Raw genomic sequence first — 25,323 nt, forward strand, 5'->3', positions numbered from 1 at the left:
GGTTCAGGCTGGTGGTGGTGGTGTCATGGTGTGGGGAATTTTTTCTGGGCACTCTTTGGGCCCCTTGGTACCAATTGAGCATCGTTGCAACGCCACAGCCTACCTGAGTATTGTTGCTGACCATGTCCATCCCTTTATGACCACAATGTACCCAACATCTGATGGCTACTTTCAGCAGGATAATGCGCCATGTCATAAAGCTCGAATCATCTCAGATTGGTTTCTTGAACATGACAATGAGTTTACTGTACTCAAATGGCCTCCTCAGTCACCAGATCTCAATCCAATAGAGCATCTTTGGGATGTGGTGGAACGGGAGATTCGCATCAGGGATGTGCAGCCGACAAATCTGCGCCAACTGTGTGATGCCATCATGTCAATATGGTCCAAAATCTCTGAGGAATGCTTCCAGCACCTTGTTGAATCTCTGCCACGAAGAATTGAGGCAGTTCTGAAGGCAAAAGGGGGTCCAACCCCTTACTAGCATGGTGTACCTAATAAAGTGGCCAGTGAGTGTATGTTGTATGTATGTTGTATGAATGTAGTATATATGTAGCATGTATGTAGTATGTATGTATGTAGTATGTTTTTTTTTTTGTTTTGTTTTTTTACATTCAACACATTAGCCGGATGATGGGACTACTACTGTCCCATGATTGGCTAATGTGTCAATCACTGTCAGTGTAGCAGGCATCGCCCGATGGGACTTGTAGTCCCATCGGACGATGCCTGCACACACACAAGACCCCCGGCAGGCCCGCACAGACCACCGGCAGCCGGCACAGGCCTCCGGCAGGCCCGCACAGGCCCCCGAGAGGCCCATACAGACCACTGGCAGCCGGCACAGGCCCCCGGCAGGCCCATACAGACCACCGACAACCGGCACAGGCCCCCGGCAGGCCGGCACAGGCCCCCAAGAGGCCCATACAGACCACCGACAGCAGGCACAGGCCCCCGGCAGGCCGGCACAGGCCCCCGAGAGGCCCATACAGACCATCGACAGCCGGCACAGGCCCCCGGCTGGCCGGCACAGGCCCCTGAGAGGCCCATACAGACCCCCGGCAGGCCGGCACAGGCCCCCGAGAGGCCCATACAGACCACCGACAGCCGCACAGGCCCCCGAGAGGCCCGTACAGACCCCGCCCGCACACACAGACACGCACAGTGTCTGCTCATGCACCACCCACACTCTTCCCACCCCCCCCTCCCGAACAGGCTGTACAAGGCAAGAAAGGGGTTTTTTCAATTCCGATATTTCTGTCCCATTGACTTGAATGGGACTTCCGGGATCGGAATCGGCGATACCCGATACTTTTTTTAGATCGGCCGATCCATTCCGATCCGATATTTTTCAGTATCGGGTAGTATCGCTCAACACTAGTCATATGTGGTAATAAATTCTTCTTGTCTCAACAGCAGGTGGCGATGTCATACTAAAACTTTATCTTCTCACATGCAGTAATATTATGTCTTCCGGATCCTTTTTTCCTGCATAGCAGATTGCACAGTGATAGAAGAGAGATTTATGGAAAGCTAGTTTGGTGATTTAGATTGGAGGTGTAATCCTTTTAGCTTAGACTAAGTTGGGGTCTGCATTGGAGCCTCTGTGAAAAGTTTCCGTCTCAGATTCCCAAATTATTTTCAATTTAGTGGATAGCATTTTTTTTCCTTGTTCTGGTTGTCTCCGATTCAGTGGGTTTCAGTTATTGAAGTCATAAAATTCTTTCAGTTCTTCTTTATAAGGGGTTATGGATGTGAATTACACCTAGCATACAAGTAAACCATTACATCCCCACTCTGAGTGCTCAGGCATATGGTAGTAAATGTGACCAGTTAGATAGAGAAATATTTGTACATTGACCAAATCATGAGATTAGGGCTTTGCATAACACTATTTAACCCTTTCACAACTTTTGATGTAAGTTTACGTCATGGTTAGCTTCCCGCATAATGTCATAAATACGGCATGGCGATTATGCGGACACAGGAGCTGAGCCCGCACTATCATCTCTGGGAGCTCAGTGTAAGTTATAGCCAAGCTCTGGCTGTCACGGCCAGGAGCTGTGCACACACAGCCCAGGGCCATTGAATCCCCTAAATGCCGCGATTGATATCTATCGCAGCATTTAGAAAGCTAGTAGAAGGTTCCCTGTCCCATGCGATTGCCTCCCCCACGACGTCATCGCAATGGCAACCCAAGGTCGTCAAGACGGCCTCTGGATCTGCCAGCTATGTAGGCCTGTTTTGACCATGCTCAGAGCAGTGCAGCACAAACAGGTACAATGCATTGCAATTCATTATACCAGCAATCAGAATGAGAAAAGTTAAAGTCCCATAGCAGGACTAAGTAAGAAAAAATTGTAAAAATATCTTTAAAAACTCATATAAAATATAAACAAAAAAATGAAAGCAAAAATTAAACCAATAAATATCTATATTTATGTAAAATGAAAAAAAGTAAAAAAAAATGCATTTAGTATCTCCTCGTTTGGAATGACCCAACCTATAAAATTGTCATACTATTTTATGCCAATTAATTCTGTAACAAAAAAAAAGCGCCAAAAAAACTATGCTTTTTCATCATACCACTAAAAAAGTGTAATAAAATGTGATCAACAAGTCGAATATAAATAATAATTGTATCACTGAAACCGTCATCTTGTCCCACAAAAAAACAAGCTGCCATATAGCTCTGTTGGCAGAGAAATAAAAAAGATATAGCGCTCAAAATAAAGCGATGCAAAAACAATTTTTTTTCTTTTAAAATTGTTTTTATCATGTAAAAGCGCCAAAACATAAAAAAAATTATATAAATGTGGCATCGCTGTAATCGTACTGACACTAAGAATAAAGCTGCCTTATCAATTTTACCATATGGGAACAGCATAAAAAAAAAAATATCTGATTTTCTGCCTTTTGTTCATCATCCTCCCTTCCAAAAATCGCAATAGAAAGTGATCAAAAATTCCTGTAAAAATGAGCCCTCACATGACTCCGTCAGGAAAAATATAGGAAAATTATAGCTCTCAAAATATGGGGAGGCAGGGTCGCTGTTGCAAGAAGCTGGCGGTGGCAGGAGTGGGGGCAATTCTGTGGGCCCCAGGCCGGGAGGAGGGGGTGCAAAGCTATGGCGGTGTCCGAGATTTCAGAAAATGTCCGCATCCTTTTCACTTCAGTGGATTTCCATGATCAGATTGAGATCTTAGTTTTCTGAAGTCCACCGCAGTAAAAAGGATGGGAAGTGCAGGGACTCCCGACATTTTGTGAAAGGGGCTCTGTGTTTGGAGTCTGCAAACTATTTTATGAAATTTGTTCTCCCAGAGTCAAATAGCGCTCTATCCCCCCTAGTCTCACCCTGTGGCTTAGCAGTACTGTACAGCCACAGTTGGGGTATTGCCACATTCAGTAGAAATTGTGTAACATATTTTGGTGCCATTTTTTCCCTGTTTTCTTGTGGAAAAATGTAAAATTTGGGGCTAATTCAAAATTTTTATTTTAAAAATATAATTATTTTTTCTTCACTGCCCAATGGTATAAAATTCTGTGACACATCTGTGGTGTCAATATGATCACTGAACCCTTTGTGACAGAGTCACTGGTACAGTATGTGAAAGGAGACACGTGTCACTTCACAAATTGCGGTCAGTGATGTAAAACCAGAGTGTTTTTGCCTCCAGCACGCTAAGTGTTGAGAGGGTTAATAGGAACCTATGTTATGGGGTGGTTTTAGTGGACCTTCATAGAGCAGGTGGGCGGAGGTCCACCGTATCTCCACTTGCAGAGTCCTGAGAGGACCTGTGTGAGGTCAAGGTCATGTGACCATCACATGGGTGTTTAACCCCTTCCTGACATGAGACGTACTATCCCGTCCACGGTACCCGGGCCCGTATGACCGGGGACGGGATAGTACGTCTACCGCGATCAGCGGCGCCCACGTGGTGAGCGCCGCTGATCGCGGCCGGGTGTCAGCTGATTATCACAGCTGACACCCGGCACAATGTGTCAGGGACGGTCACGGACCGCCCCCGACACGTTAACCCCTTGCACACCGCGATCAAACATGATCACGGTGTAGCGGGGGTTAAAGGGAAGCATCGGCAGGGAGGGGGCTCCCTCCGTGCTTCCCTAATCCCCCCACAGCAGCGCAATGTGCAGCGCTGCTGCGGGGGGCTCCTTTCCTCCAGGCCCCCGAATCCAAGATGGCGACGGGGGCCTGGGGAAGCTGGCTTCCTCAGTGCCTACAAAGCGCAGGCATGAGGAAGCCTTGTGCACTGCCTGTGACAGATCGCTGATCTGTCACAGTGATCTGTGATGTGACAGATCAGCGATCTGTCACAGGACAGTGATGTCCCACCTGGGACTATGTAATAAAGTAAAAAAAAAAATTAAAAAAAAGTGTAAAAATAAATTAAAAAAAATCGCCAAATAAATTAGTAAAAAAAAAAAAATATTCCCCAATAAATTCATTTTTTGAAAATAATAAAAAAAACAAAACAATAAAAGTACACATCTTAGGTATCGCCGCGTCCGTAACGACCTGCCCTATAAAACTGTCCCATTAGTTAACCCCTTTAGCGAACCCCTTAAAAAATAAAAATAAAAAGCGAAGCAAAAAATAATGATTTATTATCATACCGCCAAACAAAAAGTGCAATAACGCGCGATCAAAAAGACGCATATAAATATCCATGGTACCGCTGAAAACGTCATCTTGTCCCGCAAAAAACAAGCCGCCACACAGCATCATCAGCGAAAAAATAAAAAAGTTATAACTCGCAGAATAAAGCGATGCAAAAATAATTATTTTTTATATAAAATAGTTTTCATTGCATAAAACCGACAAAAACATAAAAAAACGACCTAAATGAGGTATCGCTGTAACCGTACTGACCCGAAGAATAAAACCGCTTTATCAATTTTACTGCATGCGGAACGGTGTAAACGCACCCCCCCAAAAGAAATTCCTGAAACGCTGGTTTTTGTTCATTCTGCGTCACAAAAATCGGAATAAAAAGCGATCAAAAAATTTCACGTGCCCGAAAATGGTACCAATAAAAACGTCAACTCGTCCCGCAAAAAATAAGACCTCACATGACTCGGTGGGTCAAAATACGGAAAAATTATAGCTCTCAATATGTGGTGATGCAAAAACTATTTTTACAATAAAAAGCGTCTTTTAGCGTGCGACAGCCGCCAAACATAAAAACCGCCATAAATAGTAAATCAAACCCCCCGTTATCACCCCCTTAGTTAGGGAAAAATAATAAAATAAAAAAAATGTATTTATTTCCATTTTTCCATTAGGGTTAGGGCTAGGGTTAGGGCTAGGGGTGTGTTGGGGTAGGGTTAGGGTAGGGTTAGGGTTAGGGCTTGGGCTAGGGTTAGGGCTAGGGTTAGGAGCGTGTTGGGGTTCGGGTTGGAGTTAGAATTGGGGGTTTCCACTGTTTGGGCACATCAGGGGCTCTCCAAATGCAACATGGCGTCTGATCTCAATTCCAGCCAATTCTGAGTTGAAAAAGTCAAATGGTGCTCCTTCCCTTCCAAGCAGTGTTTTACCCCCACATGTAGGGTATCAGCCTACTCAGGACAAATTGCAAAACAATTTTTGGGGTCCAATTTCTCCTGTTACCCTTAGGAAAATAAAAAATTGGGGGCAAAAATATCATTTTTGTGGAAAAAAATGATCACGTCCGAGCGTTATAAACTTCTGTGAAGCACTTGGGGGTTCAAAGTGCTCACCAGACATCTAGATAAGTTCCGTGGGGGGTCTAGTGTCCAAAATGGGGTCACTTGTGGGGAGTTTCAATAGTTTAGGTACATCAGGGGCTCTCCAAACGCACATGACACCCGCAGACCATTCCATCAAAGTCTGCATTCCAAAACGTCACTGCTTCCCTTCCGAGCCCCGACGTGTGTCCATACAGTAGTTTTCTCCCACATATGGGGTGTCAGCGTACTCAGGACAAATTGGACAACAAGTTTTGGGGTCCAATTTCTCCTGGTACCCTTGGGAAAATAAAAAAATGGTGACTAAAAGATCATGTTTGGGGAAAAAATACGAATTTTTTATTTTCACGCCCGGGCGTTGTAAACTTCTGTGAAGCACTGGGGGGGTCAAAGTGCTCACCACACATCTAGATAAGTTCCTTGGGGGGTCTAGTTTACAAAATGGTGTCATTTGTGGGGGGTTTCCACTGTTTAGGTACATTAGGGGCTCTCCAAAGGCAACATGACACCCGCAGACCATTCCATCAAAGTCTGCATTCCAAAACGTCACTACTTCCCTTCCGAGCCCCGACGTGTGCCCATACAGTAGTTTTCTCCCATATATGGGGTATCAGCATACTCAGGACAAATTGGACAACAACTTTTGGGGTCCAATTTCTCCTGGTACCCTTGGGAAAATAAAAAAAATGGTGACTAAAAGATCATGTTTGTGGAAAAAATACGAATTTTTTATTTTCACGCCCGGGCGTTGTAAACTTCTGTGAAGCACTGGGGGGGTCAAAGTGCTCACCACACATCTAGATAAGTTCCTTAGGGGGTCTAGTTTCCAAAATGGTGTCATTTGTGGGGGGGTTCCACTGTTTTGGTACATCAGGAGTTTTCCAAACGCGACATGGTGTCCGATCTCAATTCCAGCCAAAAACGTCAAATGGCGCTGCTTCCCTTCCGAGCTCTGCCATGCGCCCAAATAGTGGTTTACCCCCACATGTGGGGTATCAGCGTACTCAGGACAAATTGCACAATAACTTTTAGGGTCCTGTTACCCTTGGAAAAATAAGAATTGAGGGTGAAAAGATCATTTTTGTGGAAAAAATATGATTTTTTAATTGTATGGCTTTATGTTATAAACTTCTGTGAAGCCCATGGGGGTTCAAAGTTCTCACCACACATCTAGATAAGTTCCTTAGGGGGTCTAGTTTCCAAAATGGTGTCATTTGTGGGGGTTTCCACTGTTTTGGTACATCAGGGGTTTTCCAAACGCGACATGGTGTCCGATCTCAATTCCAGCCAAAAACGTCAAATGGCGCTGCTTCCCTTCCGAGCTCTGCCATGCGCCCAAATAGTGGTTTACCCCCACATGTGGGGTATCAGCGTACTCAGGACAAATTGCACAATAACTTTTAGGGTCCTGTTACCCTTGGAAAAATAAGAATTGAGGGTGAAAAGATCATTTTTGTTGAAAAAATATGATTTTTTAATTGTATGGCTTTATGTTATAAACTTCTGTGAAGCCCATGGGGGTTCAAAGTTCTCACCACACATCTAGATAAGTTCCTTAGGGGGTCTATTTTCCAAAATGGTGTCATTTGTGGGGGGTTTCCACTGTTTTGGTACATCAGGGGTTTTCCAAACGCGACATGGTGTCCGATCTCAATTCCAGCCAAAAACGTCAAATGGCGCTGCTTCCCTTCCGAGCTCTGCCATGCGCCCAAATAGTGGTTTACCCCCACATGTGGGGTATCAGCGTACTCAGGACAAATTGCACAATAACTTTTAGGGTCCTGTTACCCTTGGGAAAATAAAAATTGGGGTGAAAAGATCATTTTTGTGGAAAAAATATGATTTTTTAATTGTACCGCTGTACGTTATAAACTTCTGTAAAGCCCTTGTGGGTTCAAAGTTCTCACCACATATCTAGATAAGTTCCTTGGGGGGTCTAGTTTCCAAAATGGGGTCACTTGTAGGGGGTTTCCACTGTTTAGGTACATCAGGGACTCTCCAAACGTGACATGGCGTCCAATCTGAATTCCAGCCAATTTTGCATTGAAAAAGTCAAACTGCGCTCCTTCCATTCTGAGCTCTGCCATGCGCCGAAACAGTCGTTCCCCCCACATATCAGGTATCTGCGTACTCAGGACAAATTGCACAATAACTTTTGCAGTTCAATTTCTCCTGTTACCCTTGGTAAAATAAAAAAAATTGAACCTGAAGTATTTTTTTTATGAAAAAAAGTTAGATGTTCATTTTTTTTTAAATATTCAAAAAAATTCATGTGACGCACCTAAAGGGTTAATAAACTTCTTGAATGTGGTTTTGAGCACCTTAAGGGGTGCAGTTTTTAGAATGGTGTCACTTTTGGGTATTTTCTATCATATAGACCCCTCAAAGTGGCTTCAAATGTGATGTGGTCCTAAAAATAAAATGGTGTTGTAAAAATGAGAAATCGCTGGTCAACTTTTAACCCTTATAACTTCCTAACAAAAAAAAATTTTGGTTCCAAAATTGTGCTGATGTAAAGTAATCATGTGGGAAATGTTAGTTATCAAGTTTTTTGTGTGCCGTATCTCTGTGATTTAAGGGCATAAAAATTCAAAGTTGGAAAATTGCGAAATTTTCAAAATTTTCGCCAAATTTCCGTTTTTCTCACAAAAAACGCAAGTTATTTGAATGAAATTTTACCACTAACATGAAGTACAATATGTCACGAGAAAACAATGTCAGAATCACCGGGATCCATGGAAGCGTTCGAGAGTTATGACCTCATAAAGGTACAGTGGTCAGAATTGTAAAAATTGGCCCGGTCATGAACGTGCAAACCACCCTTGGGGGTGAAGGGGTTAATACTTTGCCATGAGAGTCAGTGGGTGGCTGTACTGGGGGGGGTGGAACTCCCGTGTGGCTCCCTTCGGAGCTAAGGACATTGTATGTGTTAACTGCAGTGAAGCCTGTAGGACAAGGACTCTGAGAAACTTTATCTTTGTTTTACCTTTATACCAGAAAAGCTTTGTTTATTTTTGTGAACCCTGCTAAGGTTTATGCTGTCTACAATAAACCAGCAGGTGAACTACTACCAGAACTGTTCCTGTGACTACCTTGTGAAGTAGCGGAGTGAGTCAAACCCTCACACCTTATATGAATTAAATGAGAAGAGTAGTTCGTAAAATGGGGTCACTTATGGGGGGTTCTGCTGTTCTGGCATCTCAGGGGCTCTCCCCGTAGGTCATGGCACCAGCAAGCCATAACAACAAAATCTACACTCTAATATGATGCTCTTCTAAGCTTTGCTCTGTGCCTGAAAAGTATTTCCTGATTACGTGTAGGGTATTGGCGCACTCAGTAGAAATTGCACAACAAACTGTGAGGTCCATTTTTTTCCTACTAGCCCTTAGAAAAACTAAAGACTCGGGGCTAAATCAACATTTTAGTGGTAAAAATGAAATTATTCTTTCTTCACTGCCAAGTGGTATGATATTCTGTGACACACCTGTGGTGTCAGTATGATCACTGCACCCCTAGATGAACTCATTGAGAGGTGTAGTTTGTAAAATGGGGTCACTTCTGGAGGGTTCTGCTGTTCTGGCACCTCAGAGACTCTGCCAATGTGACATAGCCCTCTCAAACCAATCCAGCAAAATCTGAACTCCAATATGGCGCCTCTTCCCTTCTGAGCTTTGCAATCAGAAGTAGTTTTTGACCACAAATCTGGTATTTGTGAACTCAGGAGAAATTATTTAACAAACTGAACCTATGCTCACTTCTGTAGTAGTGTTTTATCATTTTTAGCCATCTACTATTCAGCTCTGGCTGTGGCAACACATCAGCATCCTGCAATCTGCTCCCCCATTGACCACTTAGTTGCCACGGTTACTATTGCTATTGACCGTATTGCCGCCGTCACTATTGAGTTTTTCTGTCCTATGCACAGTTACAGACAGTTTTTTAACAATGGCACCTGACGTGACAAAATGTGTACATTATAATTCGGGAAAGGGTTAAAGCTGACTGGAAGTGGATAGGAAAAAAATGTGGTGTTTTACAGTTTGCTTTAAATTTTTCTTAGCTTAACTCATAAATACAATTTCTATTTCATATTTCTATTGGATTTCTCTTTTAGGCGTTCTTCAGATGATGCAGACTCGTATTGGAGCACTTCAAAGTGCCATTGATAGGTAAGTATCACTGCCTTTTATTAATATTGAGCTGACTTCCAAATATGATATATATTAAACTCTGCCTCTGTCTTTTCCAGAATCAGAACAAAGATTGTTGATCCATACAACAAAATAGTCTCCCGCACTGCACAGCTGGCACGTCTTCAAGTAAGTACATGACTCTACATGGAAAGCGGTAAATGTATGTACCTATCTCACTAGTCCGGGTGGATTTTAATGCACAACAATATCCTTTTGGCCTTAGAAGCCGCTGATAGACGTCACATGCTGTTAATTTATGATCTTTAAGTATACCCAGATCCTTCTCTATTAGTGCCTCTCCTAATCTTACTATATAGCAGTGGTCCCCAACCTTTCTGACCTTGAGAGCCACATTCAGCTTAGGCCTGTTTCACACATCATTTTTTTTTGGTCAGTCAAAATCCGCTAAAATGGCGGACAGCGGATCCGTTCCTGTACTGAGCACAGCGTTTGTCACCGGACCATTATTTTAACGGATCCGGCAAAGGAAGAATTTTAAAGGAACCGCTGCCTGGGGAGAGAGAGACAGATCTCTCACCCCCTTCAAAGTAGTGTCATCCAAAGCCCCAAATACAGGTATTATGATAACCACAGCTTTTCCACAGAAATCACTCGAAAGCAGTACACTGAAATCCAGGGGTTTCTGCAGTACCCCCATTAAGTATTCTCCCATCAAGGACTCCCAACACACTCTCACATCCAGCTTCAAGCACCTCCTCTGACCGGTAGCACCATCCTCCAGCGTACCATGCCTAAAACATCTCTAAAACTCCTAAGACCAGTATATGTGCATCTAGATCTGCTGCAGGGCTACTCACAAAATTCACCATTTTGTGATGTTCTCTTCATACATGTTTGCTAGACCTGGACCTAATGCACCAAGCTGGGAGACAGTCGCGAGCCACAATTCTTGGGACCGCGAGCCACATGTTGGTTGGGGACCCCTGCTATATAGTATCCAGGTGCATACACATTAATTCTTATATTTCAAATGCACAGTCAAAAACTCAGTGTTCCTAAATTATCTCAGAATCCAGAAACCTTTTCTAAAAATGTTATTACATTATATATAGATTAATGTCATATGCACAAAATAGAAACAACGCTATTGACCTATTCGCTGCTTGTTCAATTTACATACTTTATACAAACGCAAAAGAAAGTAATTGTTGTTCATATATATGTGTATTTATAATATATATTATACCCAACACTCATATATTTGTATGTAAGTGCCTGTCACATTATGCAAATGACAATGAACACATTACATTTATGTACATTTACATCTAGTTTTGCAAAACAAAAAAAGAGTTTAAAAAAATTGTTTTTGGACAAACTTTGATCCCTGAAATCATGCCCTTTGAAATAAAAGATCACAATATGTAAAGTTCTTACATACCGAAGATGTCTATGTGCACTTATTCACCAGAACTTCATAGACCAAAAATCTCTAGTGTCCTAATTCCAATAAGAAAATACCATATTTTTCGGATTATAAGACACTCCGGATTATAAGACGCACCCCAAATTTTGAGAAGAAAAATAGGGAAAAAAATTATTTTCAAAAAATGGTGGTGCTTCTTATAATCCATGCGTCTTATTGCTTACCAAGGGTGGTGGCTGCGGTGAAGCGGGGTCCCAGGATCGTTGCTGGAGGAGGCAAGAGTGGAACATTGCTGCAGGCCGGGATGAGGGAGTGTTCCGATGTGCAGGACGCCACTGTGGGTGTCCGGTGCTGCCGCTGCTCTGTCCAATGCTGCGGGGGTGCTCTGCCAACATTTTGTGAAAGGCCAGAGCCCCCGGCAGTTCTTCCATGGGTTTGCTGTGCTGTGGACTCCGGGAAAATGGCCGCCGGGAGTCAGCGCATGCGCAGATGGAGATCTCGGCACCAAGATCTCGGGAGATGAGATCTCAGCGCTGAGATCTTGATGCCGTGATCTCTGTCTGCACATGCAACGCCTCCCGGCGGCCATTGTCCCGGAGTCCAACACACAGAAAATCATGGAAGAACTGCCGTGGGCCTTTCACAAAATGTCGGCAGAGCGCAGCGGCAAGCATCGGGGACAGAGCGCGGCGGCGGCACCAGACGCCCGCAGCAGCGATAAGGTATATCCACATTATAAGACGCACCCCCATTTTCCCCCCAAATTTGAGGGAAAAAAAGTGCGTCTTATAATCCCGAAAAGTACGGTATGTGGAAGTATATACTTACTTGAAGTATGTTTGGGATCACTTTCCTGCTGGAAGACCCATAACCTAGGATGCAAAACCAGCTTTCTGACACTGGGCACTACATTGCGACCCAAAATCGTTTTGATAATGTTCACATTTCATGATTCCTTGCACACAGTCAAGGCACCTAGTTCCAAAGGCAGCAAAACAACCCTGAAACATATTTAAACCTACACCATATTTGAATGTAGGTACTGTTATTTTCTTTGTAGGCCTCATTACGTTTTTGGTAAACCGTATAATGATGTGCTTTACCAAAAAGCTCTATCTTGGTCTCGTCTATCCACAAGAAGCTTTCCCAGACTGATTTTGGCTTACATTTTGACAAATTGCAGTCTTATCTTTTTTATGTCTGTGTCATCAGTGGGATCCTCCACTGAGCCAATTATTAATCCAATTATATATATATTTTTTCCTAATCCCATTGTTCTCATTTTTTGTACCGACCACTTAGGTGGTTGGGGGGCATTACTTATATGGAAATGTGTGCAGATCAACCACAGGCAAAATGAATCTTTACAATGGGTTTCTGTATAATGCAGGGCAGATCCTTCCTAATGGGAGACTCTCATGTAGCCAATGTGGAGGATTGTGTGCATAATGTCGCCCTGTGTGCCCATATTCTGTAATACGATAGGCTTTATGAAAAATAGCTCTGATCCCTGCAAAAATATATAAAAAAAAAAATAGTCCTTGCAAAATCTTGAACATATTTAGAGTTACACTTTTACATCTGAAAATTCAGATATCATTTCTGAGTTCCTTCCTGCAGAATATTAGTAGCTAGCTGCATTAGTTCTGAGTGTCATCCTTATGTTTGGAGGGTCGGCTGTTACCCTGCGGAGATTGTCCAGTCTTATAGCACAGATATGTGTGTTTTATGCCTTTAACTATTTATTGACAGTCTTATCATATAAAATAACCAGATGTATCAAAGATTATTTTTTGGTTGGTATATTCGTAAACTGTCAGCACATTTCTTACTGCATTTTGATTTGTAAACTTATTATACAAACTGTACAAGAAACAAATAGTTTCTCCATGAGTGCGATTATCCAATGAATGGAGACTATGCTGTAGCGTTCACTAGGGGGCAGTCTGTCACTTTGTAGAATGTACGCTATAGATGTTACTCTGCCTTTAACCATTCCCCACATTGCCCATCCTTGCAGTTCCTTCCTTATTTTTTTCTTTTGCATTACTGTTTGTCATGGTTTTTCTTATAGACTTATTGGTGTCAGGGGAAGATTGACCTATAAGACCCTTTTATAAATCTATAGCCGCGGTGCAAATCAGAGCAGTGTTATAGTATTACTTTAATTTAGCTCTTGTGCTGATCTTACGTCGTGTGCGGGAAGATGTAGGTAGCACGCTGGGTGGTATGGTTACCATGGCAACTATACGTACATGCATAAGGTGTTTTAGTTAGAGTTGCAACTATACAGGAGACCCCCTCAGGTGAAGTATGAACTTCCAGCATACTCTCTGCCCAAATGATTAAAGCATCACTCCAGTTTTTTTTCTAATTCAGCACTGGAGTGGTGCCAGTAATGTAAGTTCCCCGAGTAATATACAGTACTAACTGGGCGTTCTGGTCCCACGCCGCCGTCATGTGACCGCAACTTCTGCCTGACCGAAAATCAGAGCTAACAGTTACAAGCTCTCAGGGTAAGTCTATGGGGGAGCATAGACTTACACGGAGTTGTGACATCCAGATCACACAGCAAACACTGGAGCGATCCGGCAGGTCACAACCTGCGGAAGGTGACCGGAACGACGCTGGGAACAGATAAAGATGGCGACTGGTAAGTATAAGACTAGGGGCAAGGAACTTAGAATAGTGCCAACGCTCATAAAGTAAAATTATAAGAAAGAAAACCTAGAGTGGAGCTTTAAAAAAATGTGAGTGTCAACTGGATATTATGGTGTTTTCGGTGCACACTGTCTCGTGACATTGTACCTTTCATACATTGTCCATGTGTGCCATCTCAGAAGCCTAATGGAAAGTGAGCATAGCTGCGAAGTGATTGATTATCTGTAAAACATCAGATTGCTTACAGCAAATTTCCGAGCACAGAACGTCCTAGTTTATAGGCTGCTGACTACTTACTGTAGCTTAATCTGGCTTTGTGATGTGATGGTGAGGAGAGGTCTATGCATATCACTAAATATTCTGATTTTAGGCAGGAGAACCCAGCGTTAGGTGCATACTAACTGTTATTGGGATTCATCGTGACTTTGCATTTCCTCTATATTGCTCACACAAGCTTTAAAGTGTTTCCTATAATGTATTAATTGTGTTTTAATTTTCAGTCCGCTTGTGATTTGCTTCGGAGAATTATACGAATCTTGTATCTTAGCAAGAGACTTCAAGGTCAACTGCAGGGTGGAAGCAGAGAAATTACTAAAGCTGCCCAGAGTCTAAATGAGTTGGGTAAGTTTACTTTTTGCTTCAGTATTAAGAACATGAAGAAAGATTTTACTTTTTCAATTCTGTTAAAGCACAAATCCAGCGTTTTGGGTTTTTTTCAGCATGGGAGTGGTGCTTTAAACCTAAGCTCCCTGCCCATACTATAATACTCAACCTCCGGCGTCTTCTCCATTTTTCGGTGCCACTCCGGTCCCCATGCACCATCTTGTGACCGTAGCTTCTGACTGGCCGGAAGCTCTCAGTGCAAGTGTATGAGAGACAGAAGGAGGCTCCCATAGACTTGTATTTTGGAGTGTCGTCCGCGCCGCTCCATGAAACACTGCAGCAGCCAGCAGGTCACAAAATGCTGGAGACTGATGGGAGCGATGGTTATAAAAGGTGAAGACGCCAAAAGGTGAGTATAAGAAAGGGGGCAGGGTTTTTAGATTTGAACCACCACTCCAACGGTAAAATAAAAAAAACTCTGGACTGATGCTTTAAGTCGCATTAAATTGAACCTTGATGGACCATTTAATATTTTGGAAATTCACCGGTCCCTGTTGCTACCAGCATTGCTGCCGTCATAGGATTTCTCGAATGTGGTGTATCATTCTAGCTTGTAATTAGGTCCTCATTCTGAGCACCATTCAACCATGTGTGAATGAAGTGTGCAACGCAAACCTTGGAGCTAGAGTGATTGCCAAATGTGTTTGATCTGTCTGTACATGTTGCTCACTGACCGCCGGCCTGATCTAATTCACACTTAATGAGCTGGAAGGCTTCTGAGATATAGACTATCTGGCCTTCATGACTGTTTTTGTGTTCCAGCACTACTGTGCACAAATTAATGTCAATACTTTTGGGAATGGAATAAAGATTGCACCCCCTACCTTCTCTTACAACATCAGTATCTGACCGGTTGGATGGTTTATACACTTTGTGATCCGAAAATGTTAAGTAAATACCCTACATTTTCTATGTAGATGGAAATAGTGGAGTTCATGTTTTCAGCAGACCCAATGTGCTGACGCATAATGTATGTATAAACATCAATGTCTGACTGCAGAAATAATCTTCTGAAAACTTGAACTGTTGAGGGCCATGATGACTCAGTATATGAAACAATGCTTTAAGGGATTAAAGGGGTGTTCATGTAATTAAATTTGTATAGGTAGACAGCTTGAAAATACACAAGTTTGCAGTTGACTTGCTTTTGCTATCTGTTGTTGTTGTCCTACTATGAGAGCTTTTGTCTAACAAAGATTACAGCTCATTACCAAGGAGACCGACCTCCAGAGACTGGCCGAGCATGTGCTGTAGTTACAGTTCACACTCAGGAGTTAAGGCCGGAGATTTCAGTCGCCTCTTTCCAGCCCATTAATTTCTGTACAGCATGTAGACAGCTCACCTCCCCTTCCCTGTCGGCCTCTCACCTGGAGCTCATGTAAATTGAGATGTAGTGCATATTTTGACACTGCTCTTTTACTTCAAACATTACCTGTCTCATCAGTTTGGGGTCCTATAGCACTTCTATGGAATCAAAGTTCCTTGGGTTTCCTTTACCCTTACCCCCAGGTCAGCAGTTGTCCTTGTTTGAGCACTTTTGGTGCGAACTAACTATGACATCTCACAAAAGCTCTAATTTAGTCATTCAGCCATCGCTTTTGTACTCTCTGTCTAATCAGCTGCTCAGTTCTTTAGTTTTCCTCATTATTGTTCTGCTTCCAAAACATCAACCTCATTTATTGCTTAATTTAGTGCATCCTCTGACAGGTGTCATTGTAAAGACGTTCACTTCACCAGTTAGGGATATGTTATGCGTGTGACCTGCCACAAACGGGCAACCCAAGGTAGTGGATAGATAAAGATAGTGGATGCCCTTATTTGAAATTAGAAAAAATGCTGGCTCTTTTGTGCCACAAAATGGAAGAAAAGGTTATTGAGGTAAAGATGAGCCAATCTCCTTCTTTGGGATGCTGACTACTTCTGAAGTTTAGAAGGTCTTGATATTTTCCATGATCTGACACACAGTTCGGTTGTTAGGGAAGACTTGTAACACTCAGTTCCACTCTAAAGTTCACTTATGTACAAGATTGGTAGGTTTATGCAGAATCTGCAGTTGTTCTCTCAGCTTGGATATTGTTTCATAGTGATGTGTTAAAGAGAATCTTTCACTTGCTCAAAAAAAGCTATATACCTTGCAAACATGCCTGATTTCCATTAACATTAAATGCAGTATGTGAAATCTCTGTTTGTAGTTCATCTGGGCGTTTCTTCAGAGTATTCTTTGGGGGCATGCTTCTCTGATAGACTGCTAGATCAGCTGCTATGGTATGATTTTCTGCATCTAGGAGAGACTGGTGAAGGCAAATGCCCCAAGAGAAGATTGTGAAGAAACTCTCAGTCGGACTGAAAAGCAGAGATTTCACGTACTTCGATTCCGAAGAAACAAACGTCAATACATCTGAAATTGAGTGTCACAGCCCAAAACAGAAAACATCAGCAGGATCAGGGGAACAATAGGGATTTTTACTACATGTTTAACTCCCATTTTTTTTTAGCATGTGACAGGTCGTCATTTCCTGCAGTCAATAATATTGACTTTTCAGGATTGTGTGTAAATTGCCTTGGTGTTCTGTGGAATTTACTGACTTTTAAATGTTTTTTTTTTTGAGGTTTTGGTGGATTACTTTTTATTGGTCCTTTAAACATCAAAACAACAGCTGTATTTCATTTTGAGTGAATACTTTGGTAGGTGTAAATACCGGATTAATATCTAATTCCGAGCTTTATAGGCAGATTGCATAAATGATGGCTTGCCATGATGAGAAGAAACTAAAATATGTGCTTGGAGGTAATCCGTAATGGAGTCGTATCTTCACATCCATTATTTCCAAACTCTAATTAACTCTTTATGGGGAGAAATAGACAATTCTGTGTTTTGACAGTTTTTACTTAACACTATTTAGGTGCTGCACAAATAAAGTGTTAACCTTTTTCTGTGGGTCACCCTGATGGTGGCAATATGGAAATATATGTAATGATATTTTTATTGCTGTTGTGCAAAATACTGTTTGGGAAAAATAATCATTTATTTTTGTCTTTCCATATTCTTAGAGCCATAGGTTTTACAACTGCCTGTCAAAGTAGCTATGTGTGAGCTTATTTTTTGCTTGACAAGATGCTGTTATCAGTTGTACTATTTTTTGGTAGATTCTGTTTTATGATCACTTTTTGGTATACTTTTGGTCGGCAGGATGTAGAAAATAAATAGTAATTCTTGAATTTTGTTTTGTGCACTGTTGAGTTAATTTCGCATGCTACCGCTATACTACAAGTCTATATTATAATTACAGTACCCAAATTCTGAAGAGTTTTTTTGTGTTTCACTACTTTCACACAAATATAAATCAATTTATATTTACACAAATATATCAATTTAAAGATGTGGGCTCTGGCGGTGAGCCCACATCTTTCCCGGACATGTCAGCTGTTCTGAACAGCTGACATGTGCCCGCAATAGCCGCGGGTGGAATCGCGAACCACCCGCGGCTATTAACTAGTTAAATGCCACTGTCAAACTTTGACAGTGGCATTTAACAAGCGTTCTGGCAATTGCGCCGGAAATACGCACACCGCTGACCCGTGTCACGTGATTGCGGGTCACCGATGTGTCAGCATGACAACCCGAGGTCATCTGGAGACCTCGATGGTTGTCAGTGCAGGATTGCTGTGAGCGCCAGCCAATGGTCAGTGCTCATAGCAAGTCAGCAATTCTACTACATAGAGGCGATCTAACCATCGCCTCTATGTAGCAGAGCTGATCAGGCAGCTTCTAGTCTTCAATGGAGACTATTGAAGCATGCCAAAAGTAAAAAAATGTTTAATATTAAAAAAATGAAAAAAATATAAAAGTTCAAATCACTCCCCTTTCGCCCCATTCAAAATAAAACAATAAAAATAAAATCAGACATACACATATTTGGTATCGCCACTTTCAGAATCGCCCAATCTATCAATAAAAAAAGTATTAACCTGATCGCTAAACGGCGTGGCGAGAAAAAAAATTCAAAAACGCCAGAATTACGTTTTTTTGGTCACCGTGACATTGAATTAAAAGGCAGTAACGGATTATCAAAAGATCATATGTGCACCAAAATGGTATACTTAAACGTCAGCTCGGCACGTAAAAAATAAGCCCTCACCCAACCCGAGATCATGAAAAATGGAGACGCTACTGATCTCGGAAAATGTCTCTATTTTTTTTTCTTTTTTAGCAAAGTTTAGAATTTAGATAAAAAAGAACCTAGACCTGTTTGGTGTCTATGAACTCATAATGACATGGAGAATCATAATGGCAGGTCAGTTTTAGCCAAACAAAAAACAAGTGTAGGATTACACTTTTTTTTGCAATTTCACTGCACTTGGAATTTTTTTCCCGTTTTCTAGTACACGACGTGATAAAACCAATGGTGTCTTTCAAAAGTGCAACTCGTCCCACAAAATATAAGCGAAAAATGAAAACACAAAACCGAAAAAAGCTTCGTAGGTGATCAAATACGTGTTCCATGCAATAAAATGCAATTTAGTTATTTAAAAATCATACATTGTGATTTTCTGTTTGTTGTGTTTTTTTTTATTTTGTCTCTCACAGTTGAAGTGTACCTACAATAAAAATTACAGACCTTTTGATCACTTTATTTCATTTTTCAAGATTAACAAAAACAGCACTTCTGGCATTGGTTTTCTATTTTTTTTTGTTGCAGTAATCACAAAGTGGCCTAAGTAATTAAATAGTATTATAGAGTCATAGAATCATAGAATCGTAGAGGTGGAAGGGACCTCCTGGGCCATCTGGTCCTTTCCCCTGCTCAAAGCAGGATTCACTAAATCATCCCAGACAGATGTCTGTCCAGCCTCTGATTGAAGACTTCCATTGAAGGAGAACTCACCACTTCTCGTGGCAGCCTGTTCCACTCATTGATCACTCTAACTGTCAAAAAGTTTTTTCTAATATCTAATCTGTGTCTCCTCCCATTCAGTTTCATCCCATTGCTTCTAGTCTTTCCTTGTGCAAATGAAAATAAAGATGATCCTTCTACAATGTGACAGCCCTTGAGATATTTGTAGACAGCTATTAAGTCTCCTCTCAGTCTTCTCTTTTGCAAACTAAACATTCCCAAATCCTGCAACCTTTCCTCATAAGACAGGGTTTGCAGACCGGTCACCATTCTGGTCGCTCTTTTCTGAACTTGCTCCAGTTTGTTGATGTCTTTTTTAAAATGTGGCGCCCAAAACTGGACACAGTATTCCATATGACGTCTGACCAAAGAGCAGTAGAGGGAAATAATGACTTCACGTGATCTAGACTGTATGCTTCTGTTAATACATCCTAGAATTGCATTTGCCTTTTTTGTTGCTGCATCACACTGTTGACTCATTCAGTTTGTGATCTATTAGTATACCCAAGTCTTTTTCACATGAGCTGTTGCTTAGCCCTGTTCCTCCCATTCTGTATATGCTTTTTTTATTGCCCAGGTGTAGTGCTTTGCATTTTTCCCTGTTAAAAACCATTCTGTTAGTTGCTGCCCACTACTCCAGTTTATTTATATCTTTTTGAATCCCCTCTCTCTCTCTTCTCTAGTATTAGCTATCCCTCCTAGCTTTGTGTCATCAGCAAATTTAATCAGTTTACCCTCAATTCCTTCATCTAAATCGTTGATAAAGATGTTGAACAATACAGGGCCCAGGACAGAGTATGTGGAGTTATGATCATGGTGATATCAAATATGTAACTTTTTGTGATGATATGTTTATTCTTTTTCCAAACTGAATCAATTGTTTACTGAGAGAACTGGGATTTTGGTGCTTTTTATACACTTAACGTTCTTCTTTTTTTATTTTTTTTTTTACAATCTTTGGTTCCCAAGTAGACTTTAACATGTGGTTCTACGGTGGGTACGGAAAGTATTCAGACCCCTTTCAATTTTTCACTCTTTGTTTCATTGCAGCCATTTGGTAAATTAATTTTTTTTTTATTTTTTACTCATTAATGTACACTCTGCATCCCATCTTGACTGAAAGAAAACAGAAATGTAGAAACTTTTGCAAACTAAAAACTGAAATGTCACATGGTCAGAAGTATTCAGAACCTTTGCTCAGTATTGAGTAGAAGCACCCTTTTGAGCTAGTGTAGCCATGAGTCTTCTTGGGAATGATACAACAAGTTTTTTTACACCTGGCTTTGGGAATCATCTGCCATTCTTCCTTGCAGATCATCACCAGTTCCGTCCGGTTGGATGGTGAACGTTGGTGAACAGCCATTTTCAGGTCTCCACAGATGCTCAATTGGGTTTAGGTCAGGGCTCTGGCTGGGCCAGTCAAAAATGATCAGAGTTGTTCTGAAGCCACTTCTTTGTTATTTTAGCTGTATGCTTAGGGTCATTGTCTTGTTGAAGGTGAACCTTCAGCCAAGTCTGAGGTCCAGAGCATTCTGGAAGAGGTTTTCATCCAGGATATCTCTGTACTTGGCCACATTCATGTTTCCTTCAATTGCAACCAGTCGTCCTGTCCCTGCAGCTGAAAAACACCACCATAGCTTGATGCTGCCACCACCATGTTTCACTGTTGAGATTGTATTGGGCAGGTGATGAACAGTGCCTTGTTTTCTCCACACATACCTCTTAGAATTATCATCAGAAAGTTCTATCATCATCTCATTAGATCAGAGAATCTTATTTCTCATAGTCTGAGAGTCCTTCATGTGTTTTTTTTAGCAAACTCTGTGCGGGCTTTCATATGTCTTATACTGAGGAGAGACTCATTCGGGCCACTCTGTCATAAAGGGCCGACTGGTGCAGGGCTGCAGTGATAGTTGACTTTGTGGAACTTTCTCCCATCTCCCTACTGCATCTGTGGAGCTCAGCCACAGTGATCTTGGGGTTCTTCTTTACCTCTCTCACCAAGGCTCTCTTCCCACGATTGCTCAGTTTGGCTGGACAGCGAGGTGTAGGAAGCCTTCTGGTGGTCCCAAACTTCTTCCTTTTAAGGATTATGAAGGCCACTGTGCTCTTAGAAACCTTGAGTACAGCAGAAATTCTTTTGTGTCCTTGGCCAGATGTGTGCCTTGCCACAATTCTGTCTCTGAACTCCTTGGCCAGTTCCTTTGACCTCATGATTCTCATTTGGTCTGACATGCACTGTGAGGTCTTACATAGACAGGTGTGTGCCTTTACAAATCAAGTCCTATCAGTTTCATTAAACACAGCTGGACTCCAATGAAGGAGTAGAACCATCTCTAGGAGGATCACAAGGAAATGGACAGCATGTGACTTAAATATGAGTGTGTGAGCAAAGGATCTGAATACTTACAGTATGACCATGTGATATTTCAGTTTTCTTTTTTAATAAATTTGCAAAAATTTCTTTATTTCTGTTTTTTTTTTTTTCAATCAAGATGGGGTGCAGAGTGTACATTAAAGAGGAAAAAAATGACCTTTTTTGAATGTAACAAATGGTTGCAATGAAAAAAAGAGTGAAAAATTGTAAGGGTTCTGAATACTTTCCGTACCCACTGCATGATTAGTAATGCACTCCTCAACTTATGTAGTGCAGTGCATTATATTATCCTATTGCAACCCACTACAGAAGGGATCTGATTGGCTATAGTGTGTAGTAGACCTGGAGGCCTTTGTCAGGCCTCTATTTGTTCTAGCAGCCTACTTACGATTTCAGTGCCAATGGGCTGACAGAGACCGCTGTTCCTTTGTTGAACTCCTCATCCTTATGAGGGGCAAACTATTGGGACTGGCAAAAATAACAATCCTAGAAGTTACAGCAGGTAACAGGTTATATCTGTCTGTCTCCGGCAGCTGATTGTACCGGTACAGCTTCTGTACCATGTGATCATGGAGTGTCATGGAGCACAAAGTGACATATGCTCCTGATGTATATGTTTGTCACATGCTCTTAAGGGCTCATATAGAAGTCTGTGAATTTGGGTCTGATATCAGACCACAGTGCACGGATTGGCCATAGCTCTCCTGACCCGAGTGTGACAGATTCATATATTTCTATGAGACTGTCGTGCTTGGAGTGGGAGACCCTCGTTCACGCTGTTCATTAGTAGTACATGCTCAGACTGATTTGCACGGATGTCTGCGTGAGCCCTATGGAGTTAAATGTTGCCTCTAAGCCTTATACCAGCCAATGGAAGCCATTCTATCCCCAAGATACTGTAGCTGGAATGAGCTGCCGTGGTTCGGTTTGATATATTCTTGGTCACTGTGGTGTGGATTATTTGGTAGATGCAGCAGATATCATTGCTTCTCTAATGGCACATCAGCACTGTGCTTTTTATATCTGTCTCCAATATGTTGTCCTCTGCTTCAGGACGTTTTCTGTGTTGTTGCTTCATGGTTTGTTTCACTTTAGAAAAATGAAAAAAAAAAAAAAATGAAAATCAATTAAATCAAATCAAAGCCAATTTACCATATGTATAAAAGCCTGATCAGCGATCAAAGCTTTTGGGATTAGTTTAAAAGTGCACCTGACCATCCAGTCATCTGCTGCATTTGTATAGTGGATGCTGGGACATAAGTGTAGAAATGATCCACTGCTCCCATGATTACTTTGAAAAGAGAAGCCACTGTCTATATTTTATTGTGAAGGATGCCAGGACACTTCTCTGGAAAACTTTCTGTAAGTGAAAAGTGCCCGAACATCATAGCAGGGCAGATGTGACCGTGTACAAATATCCAGCCAACAGCTTAGATTGCAAACCTGAGGCTGGTCATTAAGGGTATTGTCCCAAATTAACCCTGTCTATATGGATATTTGAGCATATAGATGTCATAAAGGGGTGATGACCCCCTTCCCGAAAAGCTGTAGCTATACACATCATTTATACGCATCCAAGCACAATTACTCAACCACATAGAAAATTAGGTTTACTGGCAAAATTTACCAACTTTCTGCTTTTTGTAACTAATGAAACAGAAACTGTAAGACTGAGTGCAGACGTACTTTTTGGCCCTGCGGATTTTTCCGCCAGAATGGAAGAAATCCGCAGGTCAAATGACCTGCATTTTTCCTGCGGATTTCTTCCATTTTTCATGCGGTTTTCCCCCTGCGGATTTGGTGACAGGGGAGATGGAAAACCGCACAAAAGAAGTAACATGCTGTGGATTTTGTACCGCGGAAAAATCCGCAGCGTCTGCACAGCGGTTTTTTTTTTACATTGATTTTAAGGCTACTGTACATCACAATGCGGATATGCAACGTTTCTGCGCGGTAAAATCCGCTGCGGAACCGCGGCAAATCTGCATCATGTGCACATGGCCTTAAAATTCATCAACATATCTAATATACAACAAATGGTTTCTCCAAATTCAGCACCAAGTCAAATTCTTATTGACTACTGCAGTGTCAGACTTTTTTAACAATTTCATAACAAGCATCATTAGTACATAGAGCGCACTATGGTTGTTATGACCTATTGCAGTTGTGACGCATAGTCAGACACCAACTTCTGGCAGCTTTCCTGAGGAATCGTAGCCTATTTCTATTTCTTCATGTGCAATGACCTGCAATCTACTTATATTCTTTGGTAGTCAAGAGAGTGGTCCAAAAAGTTAAGAGAAGAGTTCATTGCCTTGTACAAATAGGTAAAAGCATACAAAAAGATAGCAAAGGCATTGAATGCCCCTATAAATGCATTTGGAGTCTAAGAGGGAATGTTTCTCCTTGTTGAAACTGCCAAGTTAGGGTATGTGCACACGTAGTTTTTAGTCTCTGCGGATTTTGTAGAGAAAACCGCAGGAAATCCGCAGGACAAAGTGCTGCGGTTTTTCTGCGGTTTATCTGCGGATTATCTGCGTTTTTTCTGCGGTTTTGCCCTGCGGTTTTACACCTCATAATGGATGAGGTGTAAAACCGCAGCGTTTCTGCACCAAACCATTGACATGCTGCGGATTGTAAACCGCAGCAAAACCGCGCGGAAAAAAACGCAGCATGTGCACAGCTTTTTTTTATTTCCATAGGAAATAAAGGTACTGTACAACGCAGCAAAATCTGCTGCGTTTCTGCAGAGCCAAAAACGCTGCGGAAACGCAGCAGAATCCGCAGCGTGTGCACATACCCTTAGTGTAAGGAGACCTATCGGCCTTGCAATCCACCGTTGGGAATTTAAAGAGTACCCGCCATCATTATTTTATACCCCAAACTATGGACATGTATATAAAGTCACCTTAATGCTGAGTAAATATCAGGTTTGATATCTCTCTTGTTTTGAAGTTTTATAGAAATTGTACGTTAATAAGTTGTAAGTGCAATGGGTGGGCCTTGCACCTACAGTTCTCCTGCCCCCTATCCCTATTCCCACCTGCTGCTTGCCTCGTTTCTCTTACTGATAAGTCCCTGAAACATATTTGGTAATTGATAAACTATTGACTCATGCACTTTACTTTGAACCATTTTTCCCACACCTACCTAAAACTTTTCACAAGAATGTAATGTATGTGTGTGTGTGTGTGTCTCTCTGTGTATTTATGTACTTTGCTCACTTATATAGCGCCATTAATTCCACAGTGCTTTCCAGACATTATAATCACTGTCCCCATTGGGGCTCACAATCTAGATTCCCTATCATTATGTCTTTGGAGTGTGGGAGGAAACCAACACAAAGAAGGGGAGAAGATACAAACTCCTTGCAGATCTTGTGCTTGGTGGGATTTAAACCCAGGACCATATATATATTTA

General features: G+C 41.8%; 1 protein-coding gene across 2 annotated transcripts in view; it reads left to right on the forward strand.

Annotated features, from left to right (window-relative positions):
* The window catches only part of COG5 (component of oligomeric golgi complex 5), a 555,903-nt gene that overhangs the window by 15,870 nt on the left and 514,710 nt on the right, over nucleotides 1-25,323 (forward strand). For both annotated transcript variants that reach the window (XM_073573558.1, XM_073573559.1), the window contains exons 4-6: nucleotides 9,842-9,896; nucleotides 9,977-10,046; nucleotides 14,469-14,589. In XM_073573558.1, the coding sequence (XP_073429659.1) occupies nucleotides 9,842-9,896; nucleotides 9,977-10,046; nucleotides 14,469-14,589 (246 nt within the window). The remainder of the gene's footprint in view (nucleotides 1-9,841; nucleotides 9,897-9,976; nucleotides 10,047-14,468; nucleotides 14,590-25,323) is intronic.

Source organism: Dendrobates tinctorius, unplaced genomic scaffold (genome assembly GCF_039654945.1).
Source record: "Dendrobates tinctorius isolate UK_male_01 unplaced genomic scaffold, ASM3965494v1 ptg000035l, whole genome shotgun sequence".
Taxonomy (NCBI): Eukaryota; Metazoa; Chordata; class Amphibia; order Anura; family Dendrobatidae; genus Dendrobates; species Dendrobates tinctorius.